The sequence below is a fragment of the Cherax quadricarinatus genome, chromosome 24, assembly GCF_038502225.1.
Source record: "Cherax quadricarinatus isolate ZL_2023a chromosome 24, ASM3850222v1, whole genome shotgun sequence".
Lineage (NCBI taxonomy): Eukaryota > Metazoa > Arthropoda > Malacostraca > Decapoda > Parastacidae > Cherax > Cherax quadricarinatus.
The window spans coordinates 32,907,063-32,933,452 of NC_091315.1; the positions used below are offsets into that span (position 1 = coordinate 32,907,063).

Genomic DNA, 26,390 nt, shown 5'->3' on the forward strand with positions numbered 1-26,390 from the left:
TTATAATCAGGGAAAGCACTAAACATGCAAGGGTCATATAGTGCATGAGGAATAGAAGGCAGTCAGTTTTGATTCAAGGAAGGGGAAGTTCTATCCACTTCCTCAGGTTAAGAGTCCCTCACAGGCATCAAGGTATTTTTTTTTTTTATATATATATGCATGCAAGGAATTCGCGAGAGCATGCGAAATATACACAAACACTGATCTCTGGCTGAAGGAGACTCGAACCTACGAACCTTAGAACAAGGTACGCAGTGCTTTACCAATCTACCCACACTGGACCAATACCTTGGCGTGTAGCATCCGCTACACGTTTGATCCAAGGCAGCCAGCTTTCAGGGAGAAGGCTTACAGCTTTTCATCTCATCCCCTGCATGCATCAGCCTTACTAGAGATTTGAACAATGCAAGGAATTCGCGAGAGCATGCGAAATATACACAAACACTGATCTCTGGCTGAAGGAGACTCGAACCTACGAACCTTAGGACAAGGTACGCAGTGCTTTACCAATCTACCCACACTGGACCAATACCTATGGGTAGATTGGTAAAGCACTGCGTACCTTGTCCTAAGGTTCGTAGGTTCGAGTCTCCTTCAGCCAGAGATCAGTGTTTGTGTATATTTCGCATGCTCTCGCGAATTCCTTGCATTGTTCAAATCTCTAGTAAGGCTGATGCATGCAGGGGATGAGATGAAAAGCTGTAAGCCTTCTCCCTGAAAGCTGGCTGCCTTGGATCAAACGTGTAGCGGATGCTACACGCTAAGGTATTGGTCCAGTGTGGGTAGATTGGTAAAGCACTGCGTGCCTTGTCCTAAGGTTCGTAGGTTCGAGTCTCCTTCAGCCAGAGATCAGTGTTTGTGTATATTTCGCATGCTCTCGCGAATTCCTTGCATTGTTCAAATCTCTAGTAATGCTGATGCATGCAGGGGATGAGATGAAAGGCTGTAAGCCTTCTCCCTGAAAGCTGGCTGCCTTGGATCAAACGTGTAGCGGATGCTACACGCCAAGGTATTGGTCCAGTGTGGGTAGATTGGTAAAGCACTGCGTACCTTGTCCTAAGGTTCGTAGGTTCGAGTCTCCTTCAGCCAGAGATCAGTGTTTGTATATATATGCATGTAGCTTTTTCATGGCTTCATATACGTACCTTTGTAGTGCTGTATGACCCTTGTTAGTGTAGTGCTTAGTTTTGATTATAATAATACCACATACCTTTGTAATATGACTAATGTTTTTGGAAGCAATGGTAAGTGTGAAACTAGTGCAATATTTAATACTCAAATCAAGCACTAAACCCATACAGGTCATGTAGCATCCAGGTTCAATCCAAGGGGAGCATAAGTCTAAGCTCCTGGGTCAAGAGCCCTTCACCAGGATCAAGGTTATTGTAGCATCCATCTCAAGGGGGTCTACTATAATTAACCAGTCAGCCAATATTATTATCAAAACCAGGTGCTAAACCCAGTAGGGTCATATAGCTGTCAGCCAACCATTTATAGTATAAAGGTGAGTGGTGCACTGTGGAGACAAAGAATGTTATCCATGGAAGCAAAGAAATGAATGTATGATAGAATTTCAGCACCCATATCCAACACATAACCAAAAAAGTATCCAAAATGGTTGGGATCCTCTCCAAGATACGATACTACATGCCGCAAAATGTCCTTCTCACACTATACCATTCACTTATTTATCCATACCTCACCTATGCTATTTGTGCTTGGGGATCAACTGCAGCAACACACCTAAAGCCAATAATAACCCAACAAAAAGCTGCAGTAAGAATAATCACTAAATCCCATCCTTGGCAACACCCCCCCCCCCACTCTTCATACATCTAAACTTACTCCCTGTTCAGTACATCCACACTTACTACTGTGCAATCTATATCTACAGGACCTTAAACTCCAATATCAACCTTGACCTAAAATGCTTTCTTGATAGCTGTGACAGAACCCACAGGCATAACACCAGACACAAACATCTCTACGACATTCCCCGTGTCCGACTAAACCTTTACAAAAATTCAATGTATGTCAAAGGCCCTAAAATCTGGAACACCCTACCTGAGAACTCTAGAACTGCAGACACATTCATCACCTTCAAAACTACCATTAGAAAACATCTTATCTCCCTGATACACCCCGTCAACTAACTACACGAATACGACCTGGTGGTTCACACTTACACTCACTCACCCATTTGACCATAAACAGAAATATTAATCTCAATCTTAAAATAATGAATCCTGTGATACTCCAATACTGAAACTATGTACTGTGCCAAAACAAAAGCATTCACATTGCTAAACTCTCAAACTAGTATTTAGTCACTTAGCCATAATACCAACTTACCTCATAATTTGTAATATTTTAAAATTAAGAATTAAACTAAGTCTGCCCAAAATGCCTAGCCATGCTAGGTGTTCTAGTGGTACACTGTAATCATTATTTTACTACATGTAAGCCACACAATAACCAAATTCTGTAAACTCAGCACTGTAATCCTTATAGAGAATAAACTTTGAATTGAACTGAATTGAATTGAATAGTGGTACCAATGCTCTTATATGGGTGTGAACCATGGGTGGTGAATGTTGCAACAAGAAGGTTGGAGCTTGGAGGTTAGGTGGTGGTGTGGGGTTTCTAAAAGTATTATCCAGAAGGCTGAGGAGGGGTTGAGGTGGTTCAGACATTTGGAAAGGATGGAATAAAATAGAATAACTTGGAAGATATATTGCAGTTTTTGAACTGCGGTGTAGGCATGCCTCTGGCAAGACAGTGATGGAGTGAGTGATGATGAAAGTGTTACTTCTTTTTTGGGTCATCCTGCCTTAGTGAGAAATGGCTGATGTGTTAATAAAAAAAAATCATATCCAATCGAGCGCTAAATCCAAAAGGAACAGTGCTGCTGGGAGGATGTGCTAGAAGAGGAATATGCAGAGGTTAGGAGCGTGTAACGAGCAGGAGTGCATTCGAAGAATTAGTGGGGGTAAGGGAAGGTGCAAGAGGTAAATTAAAATCAAAGCTGGTGCAATATGTTAGTTTGTTAGGTCGGTCGGTCTGCATCAAAGGTGAGATTTTCAGCAAGGTCAGAGTAAATATATTTGGGCAGTGGAGATGTCAAAAGTGAATTTTGAATGCCTGCTGATAGAAAGGATAATCTATTAAGATTGGTGAACCAACAATGGAACCTGACAGTCCTCAAAGAGCTATGCCTGGAATTTTTCCATGAGTGAGGTATGTGGGGCTGATACATAAGCAGGAGAGTACTGTCTCCCAAACAATAGCAGTGGGAAGAAGACAGCTAGCCAGACATTCAACTCCCCTCATCCGCTTGTCCATGTTCAGCTTTGGCCATGTCGCCTTGCTAGTAGGCACAAAGCTGGTTTTTGCTGGGCCCCCTGGACTACATGTTTGGGGCAATGAACAAGCAGACTCAATCGTTCTGTCCACTACAGTATTCATGACCTCTTGATTTTGCATGGGTATTTCTTTATTGGACTACTTTTTTTTTTCAGAAACCTCCCAAAAACTCTGCAACTGTTGGCAACAATGGTGGTCCAAGTTGGATCACAAATTATTTTTTTTTCTCAAACCACATTTACAATTCAAGTCATTTTCCCACCTCTGTCAAGTTTAGGAGATTACACTTTCCTGCATATGTACTTGACACACTACTCAAAGATACCACAAGAAGAAACTTTGAACAGAAACTAACCTAATACATTAACTTTGGTTAAAATTTTACTCTTTCACATCCCCCACTAACCCGTACCCTCGCACGCCCCTGCCCCTCAATCTTGCCCTTTGCACATCTCTCCCTGCAGCAGAGTATAACCCTTTCGAGTTTAATGCTTAACTTCATTATAAAAGTAACTGCAAATATGGGAGTGGTAAACCTATAGAGATCATGCAGCACCTAGGAGGCAATCAGGTTAGATCCAAAGGGAGGATAGGTCTAATTCCCTAGATCAAGAGCCCCTTACAGATATCAAGGCATCTACCTCCCTTCAAGGTAATCTATTCTGTGAAGTGTAAACCCATGTGGGCCATTCAGCACAAGGGAATGAGGCTCAGTCTTCTATCTACTAATCTTGAAATGGACATGTTATCTTGCTTGTCACAACTATTAAGATTATTGTAATTATACAGCACCTAGGGGAAGAGGAGGCAGTCAGGTCTGATCCAAAGAAAGGAAGAGCAGATCCAATTCCTTGGATTAGAAGTCACTCATTAACATCAAGAAACTTTCCTTGAGGGGTCCAATGGGGAAGGCGAGGCTTCTTAACCACATAAGAAGGAAAAAGCTGAGAATGTTCATTCTTACTGTTTCCAGTTGTCAAAGTAGTTATGGCTGAGCGAGACATATTTTGCTGAATACTGTTCTGTAAGGTTTATTTGTAAATCACCATTGTATTTTGGGAGAAGCTGGAGAGTCATAGTCAAGGATAGTACATGGCTGGGTAAACTATATGATAGTCTTCAATGCACAAACCCACCCACCCACCACTAAACACATTAAATATTTTCAAAGTTAATGGAGATGTATACACAAGTAACCATAAGATCTGTTGGCAGTCAGGCCCAAAGGAGTGCCTATCTTCTGATGCTTGCTTGACCCTAGCCAAATATACTTCTCCACCACAGTGGACAAAGAACCACCACACCCAACTAATACCATTAAAACTCACCTTTCATGGAAGCCCATGATTTGCATAGTGGTCCATGAATGAAAATCAGGGAACTTAAGAGTCTGGTCAGTTAATTTATGAGTAAACTAGCATGCAACTCACCACCAGACTGAAAATACAAAACAAGTTGACTGATACAGATGGACTACACATTTTTTCCCTGTAATTTATCTAACTTCCCAAATCAAGGAAGTCAGGAATACCGGTTAGCTGGACTAGAGTCCTGAAGGTGGGAAGAGCAGTGCCTCACTCTGAAGAGGTGGAGATGTTGCAGTCAGAGGGCAATCTGATGGTAATGTCTACATAGTTCTGGAAAGGCAGCTATTTAATAAATGTTGGTGAATGTGTCTTCTTTGGGTCACCCTACCTTGACAGAAGATGACTGTTGAATAATAATAAAAAAAAAAGCTTCTGAAATGAAGTGTAATGTGATACAATGTATTTCATTTTTGTGTGCCAACTAGTAAGTATTTTCAAAAATAGACACAAATAGAATAATGTATACAAGTCAAGCACACATCAGTGTGCTGTACAGAATATCACAAACCCCAACTAAACACTCATTATATTATTACATTTATGGGAGGGGGTGCTAAACCCATAGTGGCCGTACAGTGTTTAGGAGAATGGAAGGCATTCAGACTTGATTTAAGGAACTGGAGCACAGGTTCAATTCCTTGAACATTCACCTCCTTAGATTTTGGAATAACCATATTACATTATTCTTAAAATGAGATGTATAACCAAGAGAAAATGTTTATAGAAAAAACTTTTCATTCATGTTTACTTTTACATGGCAAATAATGTATATACAGGAGAAAATTATTTTTATACCACAAAATTATTTACTGAAAATAGATTGTACTAAAAATTGATGATAGGAAAAGAACCATAGGAAGAAAAACAAATGAACTTATACGCTTGCACCAAACTGACAATCATTAAACATGGAAAGTATAAAATGACTTTGTATGAAGCAGATCACTGTACAGTACACAATGATTTTACCAACTGGATTATCAAACACACAGGAACAAAATACAGTGTACAATAATGTACCAACATGATAATCAACAAACACATTACTGTATATACAACTGTACATGAACTATGATTTTTTTACCATCATACAATGTTTAAGAAGCATATCTAAATCACCTCCAGTATTGACTAAGGAATACCTTACAGCAGCAACATTATTGTAATGAAAAATAAATCATAAGGGAGTGGCTGCAATAGTTCACAATCAGCCCATAATTTGAAGAAGAAACTTTAAATGAGGTTTCAGTTTGTCATGGACTATTATCAGGTCATGAGAGAAAGAGGAAAAAAAGGGTGAAAGGATAAGAGGACCATGAATGGGAGACGTGTCAGGGATACCATGAAAATGAGATCGATGAAAGAGGTCAAAGGAGCTAAGTAATCACGTCAATGCCAACACTACAAGGACCAGGTTCAGTGGCAAAGGTAACACCAAACCCGAGAAGTTCAAGTTGATGGAGGAGAAGTGGGACTTGAAGAAAGATCAGCAATGCAAAAAGTAAGGGAAAATTTGAACTAAGGGCTGTTAGAGATATGACAAATGCAGTTTGTACTGAAATGTAGTAGAATGTTTGTTCAAACACAAGCAGTATCAGTAGCAACAATAGCAAAAAGGTTGCAAATAGCATTGGAAAAAAGGGGTAGAGAGAACACATTAATATTAATCTTTAAGGAGGGTGATGACAGCATCTGTTACTTGGGACTTAGTAGAAAGTATGAACCATTGGAGCAAAAGGCAGGCATGTTCAGGAAAGAGCCTAAGGTGCTCCATTTAAGAAATGAGAAAAGGAAGTGGGCAAAACTTATTCAGCACAGCAGTCTCACTCCTTCCTTGGTGGATGAGAGATAAGAACTGCACTTACTGGGTAACACGAGGGGGTTCAAGGGACATGGGTGGGTCCTTGGTTTGGCTAGTGTGTGTGGGGTAGTGGTTTGTGAACTCATTCACACACACAGTCTCTCTCTCTCTCTCTCTCCTACTCACTCACATATACTCACTTGCATGCACACACAATAAAGGAACAGAAAATAGACAGAATACAGGCAAAACACCAGGCAGGGTTGGATAGAATAGTAGATAGTTGAAAAGATCTTTGACTAACCACTTCCTCCCTCCTTTACCTATCCACATCTTCCACCTACACCATTCGCTTTCACCAGATACTATATTCCATCTCCAACTATCTGTATTCTTCTCCACCACACAGAAGACATCACTTCTGTCCTCTTCCCTACCTACTCACATCATCCATACATAATCCATGCCAACCCAGGAACCTAACCATGCCCCATACATCCCCCTCCCCTTCACCACCCAATAAGGAAGATCCCATATCCCATCCACCACAGTAGAAAAGACACCTTCCTTACCTTCAGGATGGAAGACTCCAGAATATTACCAGAGCTCTTCATAACGGAAACATGACTTAAGTTGCTAAATGTAAAATAATTTCTAATGAATCAGAAAATTATTTACTGTACAATGTTTTTCTTTTCTGCAAACACTGCCCATACATTAGCTATGATTATTTTAATACAAAATATTCTCATCTTTAAAACCGAAGATAAGCTAAAATGTTACATTTGTTTTTGTCATCCATTATAATATGAAGAATTCCTCAGTATCTATAGCAAAGCTATTTATTTTCATAAGATAATAGTATAAAAAATATCGATATTCAGAATGCTTGCATAATGCACTATAAGCATCATCTGTTCTGAAAATGGGTACTGCTTGCCATAACAGTAAGTGAAGTGGAAATAAAGTGAATATAAATATGTTTGCATTTAAAAAGATCAAAAGTGGTATCAACATTAACGTTAGTTGTATCACATTTACAACTAAAATAGTTAGAATAAATCCAAGAACAACTATAACTTTCAAGGGATAAGAATGTTCAGTAGTTTTGGCTAAACCTATGTAATACGTATATAGCTGAATTTAAAAGCTATACCACCTATATCCCCAGTGTTCATTTTATAACTGAATTCCTTTAAATAATCCATTATGACACAGTATCTAAATATGCATGTAAAGTTCACTTACTAGAATTTACCAAAGTTTGGTAAAAGATTTGGTAGTCTTGTATATTTTCTTGTTGATCAAATTAAGCAAAACTAAATTAGCATATAAAAGAAAGGGAGCAATACACAACATTATAAGACATGATACTCTAGATAAACATCAACGTGTTTTTATAATTTCAGCAAGTCAGTTTTGCTTCAAACTGGTCTACAATTGTCATAAGTATGTATGTCATTAAATATTTGTATAGCTATGTACATGTGTGTAGATATTTAAATATCTGTATTAGTATCTGTTTATGTAGTGTAACTATATATGTATATACAATTATATGTGCACAGATTTTATTGTGCTCAAGTATAATACTTAGTGTACAAATTTATATAGTATTTTAAACAAATTAAACATGTAGAGTCCTATTAAGTGGGAGGCATTTAATGTGATATTTAAAGTTAAATACATGTACTGCATTATTTTTTGAGCTTACTGTACTCTGAGAAAGAACGTTTCCAACGTAATCAATAGATTTTAGCATTGTTTTTAGATTAACCAAACATGAATGATTCTGCATTAAGAGCAAATGATAATAATTGTAATGATTATAGTGAAAATTCAAAGTTCTTTATCCTGATATATGTAGTATGCCTGGATTCTCAGCAAGTACGATATATTTAAGAGGTCTCAACTTTCTATTTTATCACCAATTTTCCCTATAGTTAAAATTTGTGTAGTTAAAAGGTAAGGCTTTGTCAAGTGTTTCACAAGCAGTAATATCATATATAAGGTTCTGGCTGTGATATGGTCAGTTTCTTTAAATGATGATGCTATGTATTATTTTTCAGAAAGTTCAAGAACAAATTTGTGTGCATGTGTGTTGGGGATTCTAAAAATAATTGCAACAAACAAATATTATTCAAAGTAACAAATATATTTCAAAAATCAATGTTTGGAAGCTGCAAAGTTATCAAAAGTTTTTAGAATCAGCATTAATTTGCATATTCCTAAACTTTACCTAAGCATTAAATAAATAATATCCTCAGGGAAAATCTTGCTATATTACTTTTTAATATTCTGGTGTACAATCAATATCAGCTCACATGATAAAATTGGATACAAAAAGTGAGAACTGTAGCCACTCATAAATGTGTAAAAGTATGGGTCAAGATGATATACTATACAACAAATCATGGTATGTGGACAAAACACATGTTAAGTAAATGGAGAGCAGAGGTTTCAATTAAATTGTCTTGTGGAAATTATTATTATTATAATCAAAAAGACTTGTGGAAAAATGTACTACAGATTTATCATTAATTATGAGTTAAATTTTGTCCTAAAATTAGATTAGCATTCTCAGTGGCAGCTAAAATTTATGTCTTAATAACCTGCACTTTGGAATGACGTTTAATATCTGAGAATTTATAAAACTGAGACAATACGATCACCACTTCTGACGAATACTAATTCTGTATGTTGAATGAAAATGTGTTGTAAACTTTGAGTACTAATCCCTCTTTCCCCTCAAAAAATGTAAATATTTTCAAAACACAAAGAAGTAGATAACAAACACCAATGCAACAACAGCACCAGCAGCAATCTTTGCAAAAGTTGATCGCATGTTCAGATACTGAGCATCTTGATGATACTTTTTGGACATAATTAATAACCCAGATGCCTTTGTCTCCAAATCTGAAAGAAATTAACTTAATGAGTCATACACTATAATTATATTCAGAGGGAAGTGCTAAATCTGCAGGCAGTGGCTACAATATACATACTAGAATAGCATATTATAAATAAATTTGCAGTAAGCTTATCATATTTGCTCAATGTCAACACCTACATGTGGATTATGGCTAATACATATATGCTATGCGTTATGGTGGACACCTAGTATTTAATTATATAAGTTGTGGGAGACCTAGGTAGTAGGTTGGTAGACAGCAACCGCCCAGGGAGGTACTACCGTCCTGCCAAGTGAGTGTAAAACGAAAGCCTGTAATTGTTTTACATGATGGTAGGATTGCTGGTGTCCATTTTTCTGCCTCATAAACATGCAAGGTTTCAGATACGTCTTGCTACTTCTACTTACACTTACGTCACACTACACATACATGTACAAGCATATATATACACACCCCGCTGGGTTTTCTTCTATTTTCTTACTAGTTCTTGTTCTTGTTTATTTCCTCTTACCTCCATGGGGAAGTGGAACAGAATTCTTCCTCTGTAAGCCATGTGTGTTGTAAGAGGTGACTAAAATGCCAGGAGCAAGAGGCTAGTAACCCCTTCTCCTGTATATATTACTAAAGGTGCAAGCGCACCTCTGTGCGCTTGCTCTCCCTCTGTGGGCACCTAGCTCCCTTGCAGTGCTCCCCTTCCTTTGTATTTGACCGGCTCGTCCTCCTTATTCCCCACTTCTACCACTACCACTACTACTACCTCTTCTACTACTACTACTACTGATGAGATTAAGACACATGTGCGGCGTCTGGGTGTCTTTGTTGTGGACGTTTCGCTATCCAGTGGCTGGCTGGATGGCGAAACGTCTACGATAGAGATGCCCGGGTGTTGCGCATGTGTCTTAATTTCATCTTGTCGGTATTATATACCATTCTTGTACTACTACTACTACTACCACCACCTCTTCCTGCCTATATATAGCCGTCCTGCTCCACTTCTGGTTAGTGTGACTTTGTAAATGGTCCAAATCGGACCGAAACGTCGCTGTAAGCTTCTCTCTTTTATGTGCGGGTTGTTTGTGTGTCGTTCCAGTCATGGTATTGTGCCTTTTTTTGTTATTTATGTAAGTGTATTTATGTAAGTGCATTTGTATGTGTATGTTTGGGGGTCTGAAATGGACTAATCTAATTCACAATATTCCTTATGGGAACAAATTCGGTCAGTACTGGCACCTGAACATACTTCTGGAATGAAATAATATCGTAAACCGGGGATCCACTGTTTTAACAAATCATCTAGGTAGTAGGTTGGTAGACAGCAACCGCCCAGGGAGGTACTACCGTCCTGCCAAGTGAGTGTAAAACGAAAGCCTGTAATTGTTTTACATGATGGTAGGATTGCTGGTATCCATTTTTCTGTCTCATGAACAGGCAAGGTTTCAGGTAGGTCTTGCTACTTCTACTTATACTTAGGTTACACTACACATACATGTACAAGCATATATATACACACCCCTCTGGGTTTTCTTCTATTTTCTTACTAGTTCTTGTTCTTGTTTATTTCCTCTTATCTCCATGGGAAAGTGGAACAAAATTCTTCCTCCGTAAGCTATGCGTGTTGTAAGGCGACTAAAATGCCAGGAGCAAGGGGCTAGTAACCCCTTCTCCTGTATAGATTACTAAATTTAAAAAGAGAAACTTTCGTTTTTCTTTTTGGGCCATCTTGCCTTGGTGGGATACAGCCGGTTTGTTGAAAAAAAAAAAATTAACAAATCGGTCATTTCCCACCAAGGCAGGGTGGCCCGAAAAAGAAAAACTTTCATCATCATTCACTTTATCACTGCCCTGCCAGAGGCATGCTTACACTACAGTTATAAAACTGCAACATTAACACCCCTCCTTCAGAGTGCAGGCACTGTACTTCCCATCTCCAGGACTCAAGTCCGGCCTGCAGGTTTCCCTGAATCCCTTCATAAATGTTACCTTGCTCACACTCCACTTGCATTAATCTTTAAGAATTTAATGTGAAAATTTAAGGTATCAACTTAAATAACTGAACTACTGTATTCTAAATTATATTTTCCTAAACCACATAACCCCTTTTCCAGGTAGATCAACATATCTATCTAATCAGGGACAGCTCCAGACACTCTACGTAAGAGGGGCTTATGAGTGGCAATCTGATTGGGAGAGGGTGCATCATCATTATTATTTTTTTAACACACCGGCCATCTCCCACCAAGGTAGGAAGACCCAAAAGAAGAAACACTTTTACTATCATTCACTTGATCAGTCTTGCCATAGATGTGCTGATACTACAGTTCAGATGCTCCTCCAAACTGCAAATATCTCCATCATCTTCAGAGTGCAGACATTATACTTCCCACCTCCAGGATTCAAGTCCGGTTAACCGGATTCCTTGAATCCTTTCAGAAATGTCACCTTTCACAAATTCAAACACCTCATCGAATCCCATAACCACTTGCCACCATTCACTTCCATCCAACATGTTCACACATGCCTGCTGGATGTTCAAGTCCCTTGCAAACAAAAGCCTGCTTTACCCTCTCCTTCCAAACTTTCCTAGGGCAACCCTCACCTCCTCTCTCCCTCCACTGCAGATCCACACACCCTCCAAGTCATCCTATTTTGCTCCATCCATTGGGGATTTGGGGGGAAGAGGGTGATAAAATTTTGTGGGGCAGCTCTTCAACTCCTCTACCCTCTCTCCCTTTGGCACTGCTACTACTGACTTCAACATAAATCAGTACATAAGGTTGCATATAATAAGTACAGTAAAAGTGCATTATGTTCTTACCTGAGAGAGTAGCACCTCGCTGCAATACATCATCAATATTATCCATCATGATTCTTTGCACATCATTCAAGTCTTCTCTCAATTGATGCAAATGACGCCTTCCACGCTGATCACTGTATTGCCGACGAAGCTTCTGGATGTATGTATCTAATGTAAACAATTATATTTTACTATGGAGACGAAAAGTTTCAATAATTTTAAAGAAACTGGTTCAAACAGTTTATATATGACTTTAAAAAGTGTTACCCTGAACCTCATTGTTTATGTCTTGGTGGCTTGAAACTGTAACTTTAACCAGAATCCTGCATTCAGCTTCATGTCAGGGCTGCCAAAATGAGTCAAACTGAACATTTTTATGGTTTTAGAAAACAAATTCCATAAATTTTACAGCATGAAATATTTACATAAATTTTTTCACAAAGTCCAGAAACTTCCACACAGTACAACACTTCACTTTATATAAATATTAATTTAAAAATGTTACTGTTTGGGTGTTATTTTTCCAATATTTATCTTGCAGGTTAGTTATTTCCAAATAGTTTGTAGCAAGATTTTTCCACATTAATTTGCTTAAGTAATTTTATTAAGTTTAGTGTTAAATACTGTTTTAGGCAAATTTTAATCTGATAATTATTGCAATTGAGATCAAATCATCAATATTTAGTCAACTGATTGAGTAATTATCTTAGGGCAATTTTTTTTGGCAGATACAGTACTAAGATAAAGAATACTGCAGACAGTTGTATAGAATAAAGGAAACTACAGAGAAAACAGTATATTTGTGGATGATAATATGCTGTCTACCAACCTACTAATAGGTAGTAGGTTGGTAGACAGCAACCACCCAGGGAAGTACTACCGTCCTGCCAGATGACTGTGAAACAGAAACCTGTAACTGTTTTGCATGATGGTAGGATTGCTGGTTTCTTTTTCTGTCTCATAAACACGTTAGATAACAGGGATATCTTGCTACTCCTACTTACACTTTGGTCACACTTCACAGACACGCACATGCATATATATATATATACATACATCTAGGTTTTTCTCCTTTTTCTAAATAGCTCTTGTTCTTCTTTATTTCTTCTATTGTCCATGGGGATGTGGAAAAGAATCTTTCCTCCGTAAGCCATGCGTGTCGTATGAGGCGACTAAAATGCCGGGAGCAATGGGCTAGTAACCCCTTCTCCTGTAGACATTTACTAAAAAAGAGAAGAAGAAAAACTTTATAAAACTGGGATGCTTGAATGTGTGTGGATGTAATGCGGATGACAAGAAACAGATGATTGCTGATGTTATGAATGAAAAGAAGTTGGATGTCCTGGCCCTAAGCGAAACAAAGCTGAAGGGGGTAGGGGAGTTTCGGTGGGGGGAAATAAATGGGATTAAATCTGGAGTATCTGAGAGAGTTAGAGCAAAGGAAGGGGTAGCAGTAATGTTGAAGGATCAGTTATGGAAGGAGAAAAGAGAATATGAATGTGTAAATTCAAGAATTATGTGGATTAAAGTAAAGGTTGGATGTGAAAAGTGGGTCATAATAAGCGTCTATGCACCTGGAGAAGAGAGGAATGCAGAGGAGAGAGATTTTGGAAGATGTTAAGTGAATGTATAGGAGCCTTTGAACCAAGTGAGAGAGCAATTGTGGTAGGGGACCTGAATGCTAAAGTAGGAGAAACTTTTAGAGAGGGTGTGGTAGGTAAGTTTGGGGTGCCAGGTGTAAATGATAATGGGAGCCCTTTGATTGAACTTTGTATAGAAAGGGGTTTAGTTATAGGTAATACATATTTTAAGAAAAAGAGGATAATAAGTATACAAGATATGATGTAGGGCGAAATGACAGTAGTTTGTTGGATTATGTATTGGTAGATAAAAGACTGTTGAGTAGACTTCAGGATGTACATGTTTATAGAGGGGCCACAGATATATCAGATCACTTTCTAGTTGTAGCTACACTGAGAGTAAAAGGTAGATGGGATACAAGGAGAGTAGAAGTATGAGGGAAGAGAGAGGTGAAGGTTTATAAACTAAAAGAGGAGGCAGTTAGGGTAAGATATAAACAGCTATTGGAGGATAGATGGGCTAATGAGAGCATAGGCAATGGGGTCGAAGAGGTATGGGGTAGGTTTAAAAATGTAGTGTTAGAGTGTTCAGCAGAAGTTTGTGGTTACAGGAAAGTGGGTGTGGGAGGGAAGAGGAGCGATTGGTGTAATGATGATGTAAAGAGAGTAGTAAGGGAGAAAAAATTAGCATATGAGAAGTTTTTACAAAGTAGAAGTGATGCAAGGAGGGAAGAGTATATGGAGAAAAAGAGAGAGGTTAGGAGAGTGGTGAAGCAATGTAAAGAGAGAGCAAATGAGAGAGTGGGTGAGATGTTATCAACAAATTTTGTTGAAAATAAGAAAAATTTTGGAGTGAGATTAACAAGTTAAGGAACCCTAGAGAACAAATGGATTTGTCAGTTAAAAATAGGAGTGGAGAGTTATTAAATGGAGAGTTAGAGGTACTGGGAAGATGGAGGGAATATTTTGAGGAATTGTTAAATGTTGATGAAGATAGGGAAGCTGTGATTTCGTGTATAGGGCAAGGAGGAATAACATCTTGTAGGAGTGAGGAAGAGCCAGTTGTGAGTGTGGGGGGAAGTTCGTGAGGCAGTAGGTAAAATGAAAGGGGGTAAGGCAGCCGGGATTGATGGGATAAAGATAGAAATGTTAAAAGCAGGTGGGGATATAGTTTTGGAGTGGTTGGTGCAATTATTTAATAAATGTATGGAAGAGGGTAAGGTACCTAGGGATTGGCAGAGAGCATGCATAGTATAAAGGCAAAGGGGACAAAAGAGAGTGCAAAAATTATAGGGGGATAAGTCTGTTGAGTATACCTGGTAAAGTGTATGGTAGAGTTATTATTGAAAGAATTAAGAGTAAGACGGAGAATAGGATAGCAGATGAACACGGAGGCTTTAGGAAAGGTAGGGGGTGTGTGGACCAGGTGTTTACAGTGAAACATATAAGTGAACAGTATTTAGATAAGGCTAAAGAGGTCTTTGTGGCATTTATGTATTTGGAAAAGGTGTATGACAGGGTGGATAGGGGGGCAATGTGGCAGATGTTGCAGGTGTATGGTGTAGGAGGTAGGTTACTGAAAGCAGTGAAGAGTTTTTACGAGGATAGTGAGGCTCAAGTTAGAGTATGTAGGAAAGAGGGAAATTATTTCCCAGTAAAAGTAGGCCTTAGACAAGGATGTGTGATGTCACCGTGGTTGTTTAATATATTTATAGATGGGGTTGTAAGAGAAGTAAATGCGAGGGTCTTGGCAAGAGGCGTGGAGTTAAAAGATAAAGAATCACACATAAAGTGGGAGTTGTCACAGTTGCTCTTTGCTGATGACACTGTGCTCTTGGGAGATTCTGAAGAGAAGTTGCAGAGATTGGTGGATGAATTTGGAAGGGTGTGCAAAAGAAGAAAATTAAGTGAATACAGGAAAGAGTAAGGTTATGAGGATAACAAAAAGATTAGGTGATGAAAGATTGGATATCAGATTGGAGGGAGAGAGTATGGAGGAGGTGAATGTATTTAGATATTTGGGAGTGGACGTGTCAGCGGATGGGTCTATGAAAGATGAGGTGAATCATAGAATTGATGAGGGGAAAAGGGTGAGTGGTGCACTTAGGAGTCTGTGGAGACAAAGAACTTTGTCCTTGGAGGCAAAGAGGGGAATGTATGAGAGTATAGTTTTACCAATGCTCTTATATGGGTGTGAAGCATGGGTGATGAATGTTGCAGCGAGGAGAAGGCTGGAGGCAGTGGAGATGTCATGTCTGAGGGCAATGTGTGGTGTGAATATAATGCAGAGAATTCGTAGTTTGGAAGTTAGCAGGAGGTGCGGGATTACCAAAACTGTTGTCCAGAGGGCTGAGGAAGGGTTGTTGAGGTGGTTCGGACATGTAGAGAGAATGGAGTGAAACAGAGTGACTTCAAGAGTGTATCAGTCTGTAGTGGAAGGAAGGTGGGGTAGGGGTTGGCCTAGGAAAGGTTGGAGGGAGGGGGTAAAGGAGGTTTTGTGTGAGGGGCTTGGACTTCCAGCAGGCATGCGTGAGCGTGTTTGATAGGAGTGAATGGAGACAAATGGTTTTTAATACTTGACGTGCTGTTGGAGTGTGAGCAAAGTAATATTTATGAAGGGGTTCAGGGAAACCGGCAGGCCAGACCTGAGTCCTGGAGATGGGAAGTACAGTACCTGCACTCTGAAGGAGGGGTGTTAATGTTGCAGTTTAAAAACTGTAATGTAAAGCACCCTTCTGGCAAGACAGTGATGGAGTGAATGATGGTGAAAGTTTTTCTTTTTCAGGCCACCCTGCCTTGGTGGGAATCGGCCAGTGTGATAATAAAAAAATAATTAAAAAAATATGCAGCATAAGAAATAAAATATGGCAAGTTAGAGTTAAAACTACTGGGTACAAGAAATTTATAAAGACTGAGACAGAATAGATAACACAACATACAGTTTACTCCTAAATATAAAGATATTCCTTTTAAGAGATAACTTAAGTAACATACAAAAATAATTTATTAATTAGCCTCTTAAAATCTACTTGCATAAAACAATTAGCAACATACCAAACTCAATGCACGAATAAGGTCTAGTTGCTTGTGATACTTTCCGACCATGCTGAGTTGTAAATTCTGAAGACATTTCTTCTAGAAAGGTAAAAGCAGTCTTTTTGCTGTACCCTCTCTCACATAGTATCAAATGACAAGCTTCATTCTCAATAAGATAGCTGAAATAATTATGTATCATTAGTAATAGGCAATGATGTGTGTGTATGTTAAAGTGAAGGATGAAGAAGATTTAAGTGCAGAGAATTCTTTATTGGCACACAAATATATGATACAGTATACAAGTCCATGTTTGCATGTTGGAGTGTGATTATACCTCTATTTCTTTTTCATGTGTTATATACACAAATAACCTGCACATAAAAGAGAGAAGCTTACGACGACGTTTCGGTCCGACTTGGACCATTTACGAAGTCACACTAACCAGAAGTGAAGCAGGACAGCTATATATAGGTGTTATATGTATGAAGCCTGTTTGGTGTTTCAAATATTTGCATACAGTATTATTATATATTTAAGAGATATCTACATGTGCATCTGCATACTGTGTAGTATATGCAAGGCATTAGTGTCAAGTATCACTTGGACAATCAGGTTAATCACTTTAGTCTGACAAGTAACTGATATGCAGGAATCCACCCCCATCAGCATGTAATTTTCACACATAAGGAACACTGTTTGTGGGACAAACAGTGACAGATATACAAGCCACTGCTTAAAGTTTGGAAAGAGCACCAGCTAGCAGCATCTTGCATGCACACAATCTGATTCACATAAAACTGTCATATTATATGATACTGTATTTACATGTACATAAAATCACACAAAAATAAACGAATTTTAAGTTTTTTACCTAAATTATTAGTTAACTTTAACAGTAAGTGAGTGTGGGAAAAGTGCGTGTGGCAGTGAGTAGAATGAAAGAAGGTAAAGCAGCTGGGATTGATGGGATAAAAATAGAAATGTTAAAAGCAGGTGGGGATATAGTTTTGGAGTGGTTAGTGTTTTTATTTAACCCTTTCAGGGTCCGTCCCGTAGATCTACGGCTTTGCGTTCAGTGTCCAAACCGTAGATCTACGTCATGAGCTCAGCTCACTCTGATAAACTGTGAGTGGTACACTTGGGCCTAGATATGAGAGAATACATCTATGTGGTATGTGTGCACCACATAAAACAAATCCTGCAGCACACTGTGTATAATGAGAGAAAAAAAAACTGAAACCAAGATTTTCGATTAAAACAGCAACTTTGCAGTGTTTTTTCGTATGTTTTTTATAGTTGTATTTGAAATTTCTTGGTCTCATTTGATAGAATGGAAGACATATTACATAAATAGAGATGATTTTGATTGGTTTTAGCACCGGAAATGGCTTGAAACTGAGCTCAAAGTAGCGGAAATGTTAAATTTTTGTCGATGTTCAAGAGTAAACAAACGACCTCACACGTCTAATACACGCCAGCTGGTGGATCTAATACACATTCACAAATGTGGTGATGATATTTATACAATTATTACAATATTGCATAGCAGTAAATCTTCTATTTTTTGGTGTGAATAAAAATTCATTATGTAAATAAAAAATAAAAATGGGATTTATTTGTAAAGCCTCAAAACGTAACTAATGAACCGAGGAAATGTTAGTTTAGTGCCAGGAATGCCTACATTGTTTATTCTGGATGCTATTTTGAAATTGGAATATTTTGAACTTTGTGTTAAATTGGCCAAATTACCAATTTCCGATCACTTTATTTTGTAGTTGAAACAGTTGACTTGGCGATTTCTTGTGCTCAATCGATAGAATAGAAGTAATACTAGTAAAATAGCTAAGAATTTGGTCGACTGGAATGATGTAATTGGCCTAGAATGGAAGTCAAAGTCGGCAAAATCGCCGATTCGTAAATATCGCTGACACATCAAAATTCGCGAGAGCATAATTTCGTCAATTTTCCATCAAATTTCGTACTTTTTGTTTTATTACCTTCGCAAAAAGATTCTCTACCATTTCATAAGAAAAAATAACAAATTTTTTTTTTGGAAAATTCTTGGACACTGGGGCACCACTTCAGATTTGGGCCTTGGACCCTGAAGGGGTTAATAAATGTATGGAAGAGGGTAAGGTACCTAGGATTGGAAGAGAGCATGCAAAGTTCCTTTGTATAAAGGCAAAGGGGACAAAACAGAGTGTAAAAATTATAGGGGAATAAGTCTATCGAGTCTCCATGGGGAAGTGAAACAGGATTCTTCCTCTGCAAGCGATGTGTCATAAGAGGTGACTCAAATGCTGGGAGCAAGGGGCTAGTAACCCCCTTCTCCTGTATACATTACTAAAGCTGAAATGAGAAACTTTTTTTTTTCTTTTTGGGTCACCCTGCTTCGATGGGATACAGCCGGTTTGTTGAAAGAAGAGAGTCTATAGAATATACCTGGTAAAGTTTATGGTAGAGTTATTACTGAAAGAATTAAGAGTAAGACAGAAAGCAGGATAGCAGATGAACAAGGAGGCTTTTGGAAGGGTACAGGGTGTGTAGACTAAGTGTTTGCAGTGAAGCATATAGGTGAACAGTATGTACAATATATAAGGGTAAAGAGTTTTTTGTGGCATTTATGGATTTGGAAAAGGCATATGATAGGGTGGATAGGGGGGCAATGTGGCAGATGTTGCAAATGTATGGAATAGGAGGTAGGTTATTGAAAGCGGTGAAAAGTTTTTACGGGGGAGATTATTTCCTAGTAAGAGCAGGCCTTAGACAGGGATATGTGATGTCACCATGGTTGCTCAATATACTTGTAGATGGAGTTGTAAGAGAAGTGAATGCTCAGGTGTTGGCAAGAGGTGTGGGATTAAAAGATAAAGAATCTAACACAAAGTGGGAGCTGTCACTGTTGCTCTTTGCTGATGACACTGTGCATCTGGGAGATTCTGAAGAGAAGTTGCAGAGGTTGGTTGATGAGTTTGGTAGGGTATGTAAAAGAAGGAAATTAAAAGTGAATAATGGAAAGAGTAAGGTGATGAGGATCACATAAAAATTAGGTAAATGAAGATTGGATATCAGATTGGAGGGAGAGAGTATGGAGGAGGTGAATCTGTTCATATATTTGGGAGTGGACCTGTCAGCAGATGGGTCTATGAAGGATGAGGTGAATCATAGAGTTGACAAGGAGAAAAAGGTGAGTGGTGCACTGAGAAATCTGTGGAAACAAAGAACTTTATTCATAAAAGCAAAGAGGGGAATGTATAAGTATAGTTATACCAATGCTCTTGTATGGGTGTTAGGCATGGGTTGTGAATGTTGCAACAAGAAGGCTGGAGGCAGTGGAGATGTCATGTCTGAGAGTAATGTGTGGTATGAATATAATGCAGAGAATCCGTAGTTTGGAGATTAGGAGGTGTGGGATTACCAAAACTATTATCCAGAGGGCTGAGGAGGGGTTACTGAGATGGATTGGACATGTAGAGATGGAATGAAATAGAATGGCTTCGAGTGTATAAATCTGTAGTGGAGGGAAGGCGAGGTAAGTGTCGGCCTAGGAAAGGCTGGAGGGAGGGGGTAAAAGAGGTTTTGTGTGAGAGGGGCTTGGACTTCCAGCAGGCGTGCACGAGTGTGTTAGATAGGAGAAAATGGAGACAAATGGTTTTTAGGACTTGATGTGCTGTTGGAGTGTAAGCAAGGTAACATTTATGAAGGGAATCAGTGAAACTGGCAGGCCATACTTGATTCCTGGAGATGGGAAGTACAGTGCCAGCACTCTGAAGGAGGGGTGTTAATGTTGCAGTTTTATAACTGTAGTGTAAGCATGCCTCTGGCAAGACAGTGATAGAGTGAATGATGATGAAAGTTTTTCTTTTTTGGACCACCCTGCCTTGGTGGGAAATGGCTGGTGTTAATAATAAAAAAAATAATTAAATATAAATTTAAATAGACAAAGTATTAATTTGTTATGTCAACAGTGAAACCAGTATTAGATTCAAGAGAATCAACATCCTTGGTACTTACTGGAAGACATAAGGACCTGTTTCTATAGAGCATTTGGTTGGGCTGTTGACTGTGATTTTCTTGAAAAGCATTTTAGCTTGGTTCTGATATTCCACAAGACTCCTACCAGACTGAAATAACCAATTACAAACACATTATAACAATCATATTAAAATAATAACTACTATGCATTTATCTTTCCATAACTTGTTTAGCTTCCTTTATAATATATAAATATTAAGAACCTGGGGAATAGAAGGTAATGAGGTTTGATCCAAGCAAGGAGAGGATAGTTCCAATTCACTGAATTAGGAGCCCTAAACCAAAATCAAGGCACCCTACTTAAATTTATTATTATTATTATTATTATTATTTAGGAAATGCTAAACCTGTAGGGCTCATACAGCACCTAGGGAATGGGAAGCAATCAGGACTGATCCAAGGAAATGAACAGTATGTTCAGTTCTTTGGATTAAGAGCCTCTTACCAGCATCAAGGAAGAGATCCAGTTAAAGGGAATATGCATAGCACTGGATTAAGTTTAATTATACTATAAATAACGACTGTTCTTGGCAATTGCTATTGTTATCTCTATTTATATTCAATGATTAACTTTGTACATCTGGGGAAAAAGTCATATGACTTAATTCAGTGCCTTGTGCTTCTGGAAAATAAATAAGTAATTTTATTCAGGTATAGGTACACATAAATAGTTACATAAATTATCATACATAGCAACATATGTGTAGATTACATAGGATAACCAAAGAAAGTCAGACAAAGTGACTTATTTCCACTGGGGTCCCTGTAATATCTTATTCCTTAAACCTTAAAAGTTAAAACAGTGAAGTAACTCAACTAAGTGAAATGCAGTTACAATGAAAGGAGATATACAAAGAATAGGGTAAACCGAGTTATTTATATTAACATTACACAGAGGATCAGATCACAGTAATTAAACAAGCTTAATTATAGCTTAAAAATGAGAGGTATTTTTATAGACTGCTGTACTTTTTACTTTTTACAACTATTTAATTTCTATAATTGCTGCATTAAGATAAAGATTATAAAGACATAAAATAGTGATAGACTATGAATATAAAGCAAATAACCAAAAAGGATAAATATTATGGAAAAAAAATTCCATTGGGATCCTCAGCAACGGGGGGTCGGTGGCCCCTCACCTGCTCGTCATCCTGCAGGGACGCAGCCAGGGGCAGCCCATCAGACGCCCTGGCTATCATCACCATCAAAACCATGACTGTGGGCCAGAGAATATGTGAAGGGGATGCCACAACCCAGCACTTCCCTGGCTCTCACTCTCAGCTGTGATGTTTAATAAACCCGGATGATGAAGGCTCACTCTGGCCACAACCTTCACTCTACACACCTCATACACTCGCTTTCTTACATAAATATATTTAAATCTACTTTGAAAACTTGGAAAATTAAATTCGAAGCTCATATACAGACACTCATGTATATATTGTAGCATTTGTAATTGTAAGATTCAACCCTGCGTGAGCTGGAAGTATTAAGGTTTAGATGATGTGTCGTTCACTCGTCAGAGTAACGTGGAACCATGACACTTGTAATAATAAATAATAATAATAATAATAATAATAATAATAATAATAATAATAATGATCTCATGTTTTGTTTGGGTAAAGTGTATTTGTATTGTGTAGTCATAATCTTTTTAATTTAATGTATGTTTGAATAACTTATGTATGTCTTATGTACACAAAGTTTTAAATAAAAAAAGGAATATTTATTATCCTTGAGGATACATTTGTGTCACAGAGATTCGTATACATTAACTTTCCTACATGGAAAAGTCCATGGAAATGCAAAACATTTCACACAATAATACTGAGTATGTAGGCCCTGGCTATGCAGCTCATTTCAGGCATACTAATAACTCTATTTAGGAACAGGTACACATAACTACAATCATCATACACTGTAAAATACCTAGTTCAATCCCCTAAAAAATGTCAAAGTGACTTATTTCCATTGGGTATTCGTTATCTTCTTCCATAACAGCTACATCTACTCTCATTTCTCACTCAGTGATTAATCATAACCACATTTTTTAAATGGGTGGACCGGTAAGCCAGCGGAAGGCCTCGGTCAGATGGCCAGAAGCTAAGACCCACGTCAGGAAACACTTGTCCTGATTCCTAACGAACCTGACCTAACCTATCATTTCTCACTATGTAAAAACTATGCATTATATGGAAATAAAGTATTTATATATCCATTCATTTATTTGATTTAAAAACCCTTTTATAAATACAATAATGATGAATGTTGTGTAGTGATGAATGTTGTGTAGTTTACCTGGAGAGAGTTCCGGGGGTCAACGCCCCCGCGGCCCGGTCTGTGACCAGGCCTCCTGGTGGATCAGAGCCTGATCAACCAGGCTGTTGCTGCTGGCTGCACGCAAACCAACGTACGAGCCACAGCCCGGCTGGTCAGGAACCGACTTTAGGTGCTTGTCCAGTGCCAGCTTGAAGACTGCCAGGGGTCTATTGGTAATCCCCCTTATGTGTGCTGGGAGGCAGTTGAACAGTCTCGGGCCCCTGACACTTATTGTATGGTCTCTTAACGTGCTAGTGACACCCCTGCTTTTCATTGGGGGGATGTTGCATCGTCTGCCAAGTTTTTTGTTTTCGTAGTGAGTGATTTTCGTGTGCAAGTTCGGTACTAGTCCCTCTAGGATTTTCCAGGTGTATATAATCATGTATCTCTCCCGCCTGCGTTCCAGGGAATACAGGTTCAGGAACCTCAAGCGCTCCCAGTAATTGAGGTGTTTTATCTTCGTTATGCGCGCCGTGAAGGTTCTCTGTACATTTTCTAGGTCAGCAATTTCACCTGCCTTGAAAGGTGCTGTTAGTGTGCAGCAATATTCCAGCCTAGATAGAACAAGTGACCTGAAGAGTGTCATCATGGGCTTGGCCTCCCTAGTTTTGAAGGTTCTCATTATCCATCCTGTCATTTTTCTAGCAGATGTGATTGATACAATGTTAAGGTCCTTGAAGGTGAGATCCTCCGACATGATCACTCCCAGGTCTTTGACGTTGGTGTTTCGCTCTATTTTGTGGCCAGAATTTGTTTTGTACTCTGATGAAGATTTAATTTCCTCGTGTTTACCATATCTGAGTAACTGAAATTTCTCATCATGTGTAGTGATGAATGCTGTGCAGTGATGGCTGTGTAGTGATGAATGTTGTGTAGTGATGGATGTTGTGTAGTGATGGATGTTGTGTAGTGATGGATGTTGTGTAGTGATGGTTGTGTATTGATGGATTAATGGATGTTCTGTTGTGATGGATGTTGTGTAGTTGATAAATGTTGTGTAGTGATGATTGTGTAGTGATGAATGTTATGTAGTGATGGATGTTGTCAGTGATGGTTGTGTAGTGATGGATGTTGTCAGTGATGATTGTGTAGTGATGGATGTTGTCAGTGATGGTTGTGTAGTGATGGATGTTGTCAGTGATGGTTGTGTAATGATGGTTGTGTAGTGATGAATGTTGTGCAGTGATGGTTGTGTACTGATGAATGTTGTGTAGTGATGGATGTTGTGTAGTTGATGGATGTTGTATAGTGATGGTCGTGTAATGATGAATGTTGTGTAGTGATGGATGTTGTGTAGTGATGGTCGTGCAATGATGAATGTTGTGTAGTGATGGTTGTTGTGTAGTGATGGTCGTGTAATGATAAATGTTGTGTAGTGATGGTTGTGTAGTGGTGAATGTTGTGTAGTGATGAATGTTGTGTAGTATTCATTCAATACTGTCATCTCTTCTCTCCTTTCCCCAAACTTAAATATTAACTTATAATAAGTATATTAATTTAAAAATGAACATAAATGTTAACTCTTCCTAAGCATTAACTTAAAGTAAAAATAATCTTACAAATAAAACGATAATTATTTATAATTCTTCCAGAGTTTTCGTCGTCTCCATAAAACATAATCTATTTGTTATTATATATTTTTTTCTACACTTTAACAAGCTTTTCAATTGTCAAAGGTAATTCTGATATTGTTCCTAGACAATTTTACTTTTCTTTTTGCTGGAAGTTGATTTTCCCTTGTATCTGAAATGTCCAGTGTCCTTTTTGTAGAAATTTTATTGTTCCAATTTGAAGATGGGGATACTCTGGTAACAGGTTCATCCCTAGGTGGGGAGATTCTTCTCCTTACATTGATTCTTGCTGAGGAGACTCTCGTAGTAGGTTCATCCCTTGGTGGAGAGATTCTTTTCCTAACAGTGATTCTTGCTGGGGAGACTCTGGTAGTAGGTTCATCTCTTGGTGGGGAGATTCTTTTCCTAGCAGTGATTCTTGGTGGGGAAACTCCGGTAGTAGGTTCATCCATTGGTGGGGAGATTCTGTTCCATACAGAGTTTTTCTTTCTTGGTGAGGAAGATCGTGTATCGCTGGACTGTGACACAACTAGTGCCCTTTTCAAGGAAATTTTATGGGTCAGGTTTGGTAGTGGTGAGGTTTTGGTAGCAGCTGTGATCACTGGTGGTGGTGAGACCTTAGTAGCAGCTGTGATCACTGGTGGTGGTGAAGCCTCGACAGTTAGTATATTTTCTTTTGTTCCTGGAAGGGTTTTTTCAGTGACTTTGGCCTTATTAATATCGACGTCGTACTCAACTCTAAGGTACACCTTCCTTCCTTCCATACTTATCTCTTCGTGGTCCTCTCTTACAACTCTGTGTGTTAGAGAATTCCTATTATATTTTACAAGAGCCCAGCCACGGTGACTCTCTGGAGTAATGTAAGACTCCATGGTAAAACTAATGATCTCACCGAACTTCTTAAAATGCTGATAGATCTCGGATTGGGTTCTTCCGAAATCGATATTTTTAGCATACACTGCCCTGTTGACTTCCATATCTTCTTTTGCCTGTTGGATGACCTTATCCCGGAGCTCCCGGTGATCCTCAACGGAAGGGACGATCACCACAAACTCATCATCGCTGGAGCTGTGAGAATCCATGGTTACTTCTTGCTCTGAGACCTCTTGGAAAAAAAGAACTCTCAGTGGCAGGCGAAGTAAGCTATACAATCAAATTTTTCTTACAAATTTCTTGTATTCAAATTTACTGAGGTTCACCTCATATACTAGTGTTCAGAATATAGTTACCTTCGAATTATTGATAAGAATGTTGTGTAGGCGAAGATAAACGGTAAATTTTGTGTTAAATATGTCCGTCGCTGACTGACTGATGTATACACAAATATTCAGGATAGTTTTTAATAGTGATAATAACTCAGTTTTAACCTGAGGACAATTTTCTCACAGGATAATTAATAATATACCCGAGGTTGACCTCATATACTAGTATTCAGATTATAGTGATGAATGTTGAGTAGTGAAGGATGTTGTGTAGTGATAAATGATGAGTAGTGATGGATGTTGTGTTTACCTGGAGAGAGTTCCGGGGGTTAACACCCCCGCGGCCCGGTCTGTGACCAGGCCTCCTTGTGGATCAGAGCCTGATCAACCAGGCTGTTGCTGCTGGC

At 38.6% G+C, this 26,390-nt stretch overlaps 1 protein-coding gene across 1 annotated transcript; it reads right to left on the minus strand.

The window, feature by feature from the left end:
• Window positions 1–9,000: 9,000 nt before the first annotated feature.
• On the minus strand, window positions 9,001–22,192 carry Sec22 (vesicle-trafficking protein SEC22). The gene is made up of 5 exons (XM_053779685.2): window positions 22,031–22,192; window positions 20,868–20,977; window positions 16,872–17,032; window positions 12,259–12,405; window positions 9,001–9,447 (listed from the first exon to the last, which is right to left on the minus strand). Exons 1-5 carry the CDS (start codon window positions 22,103–22,105, stop codon window positions 9,299–9,301), a joined length of 642 nt encoding a protein of 213 aa, XP_053635660.2. The 5' UTR covers window positions 22,106–22,192; the 3' UTR covers window positions 9,001–9,298.
• Window positions 22,193–26,390: the final 4,198 nt, after the last annotated feature.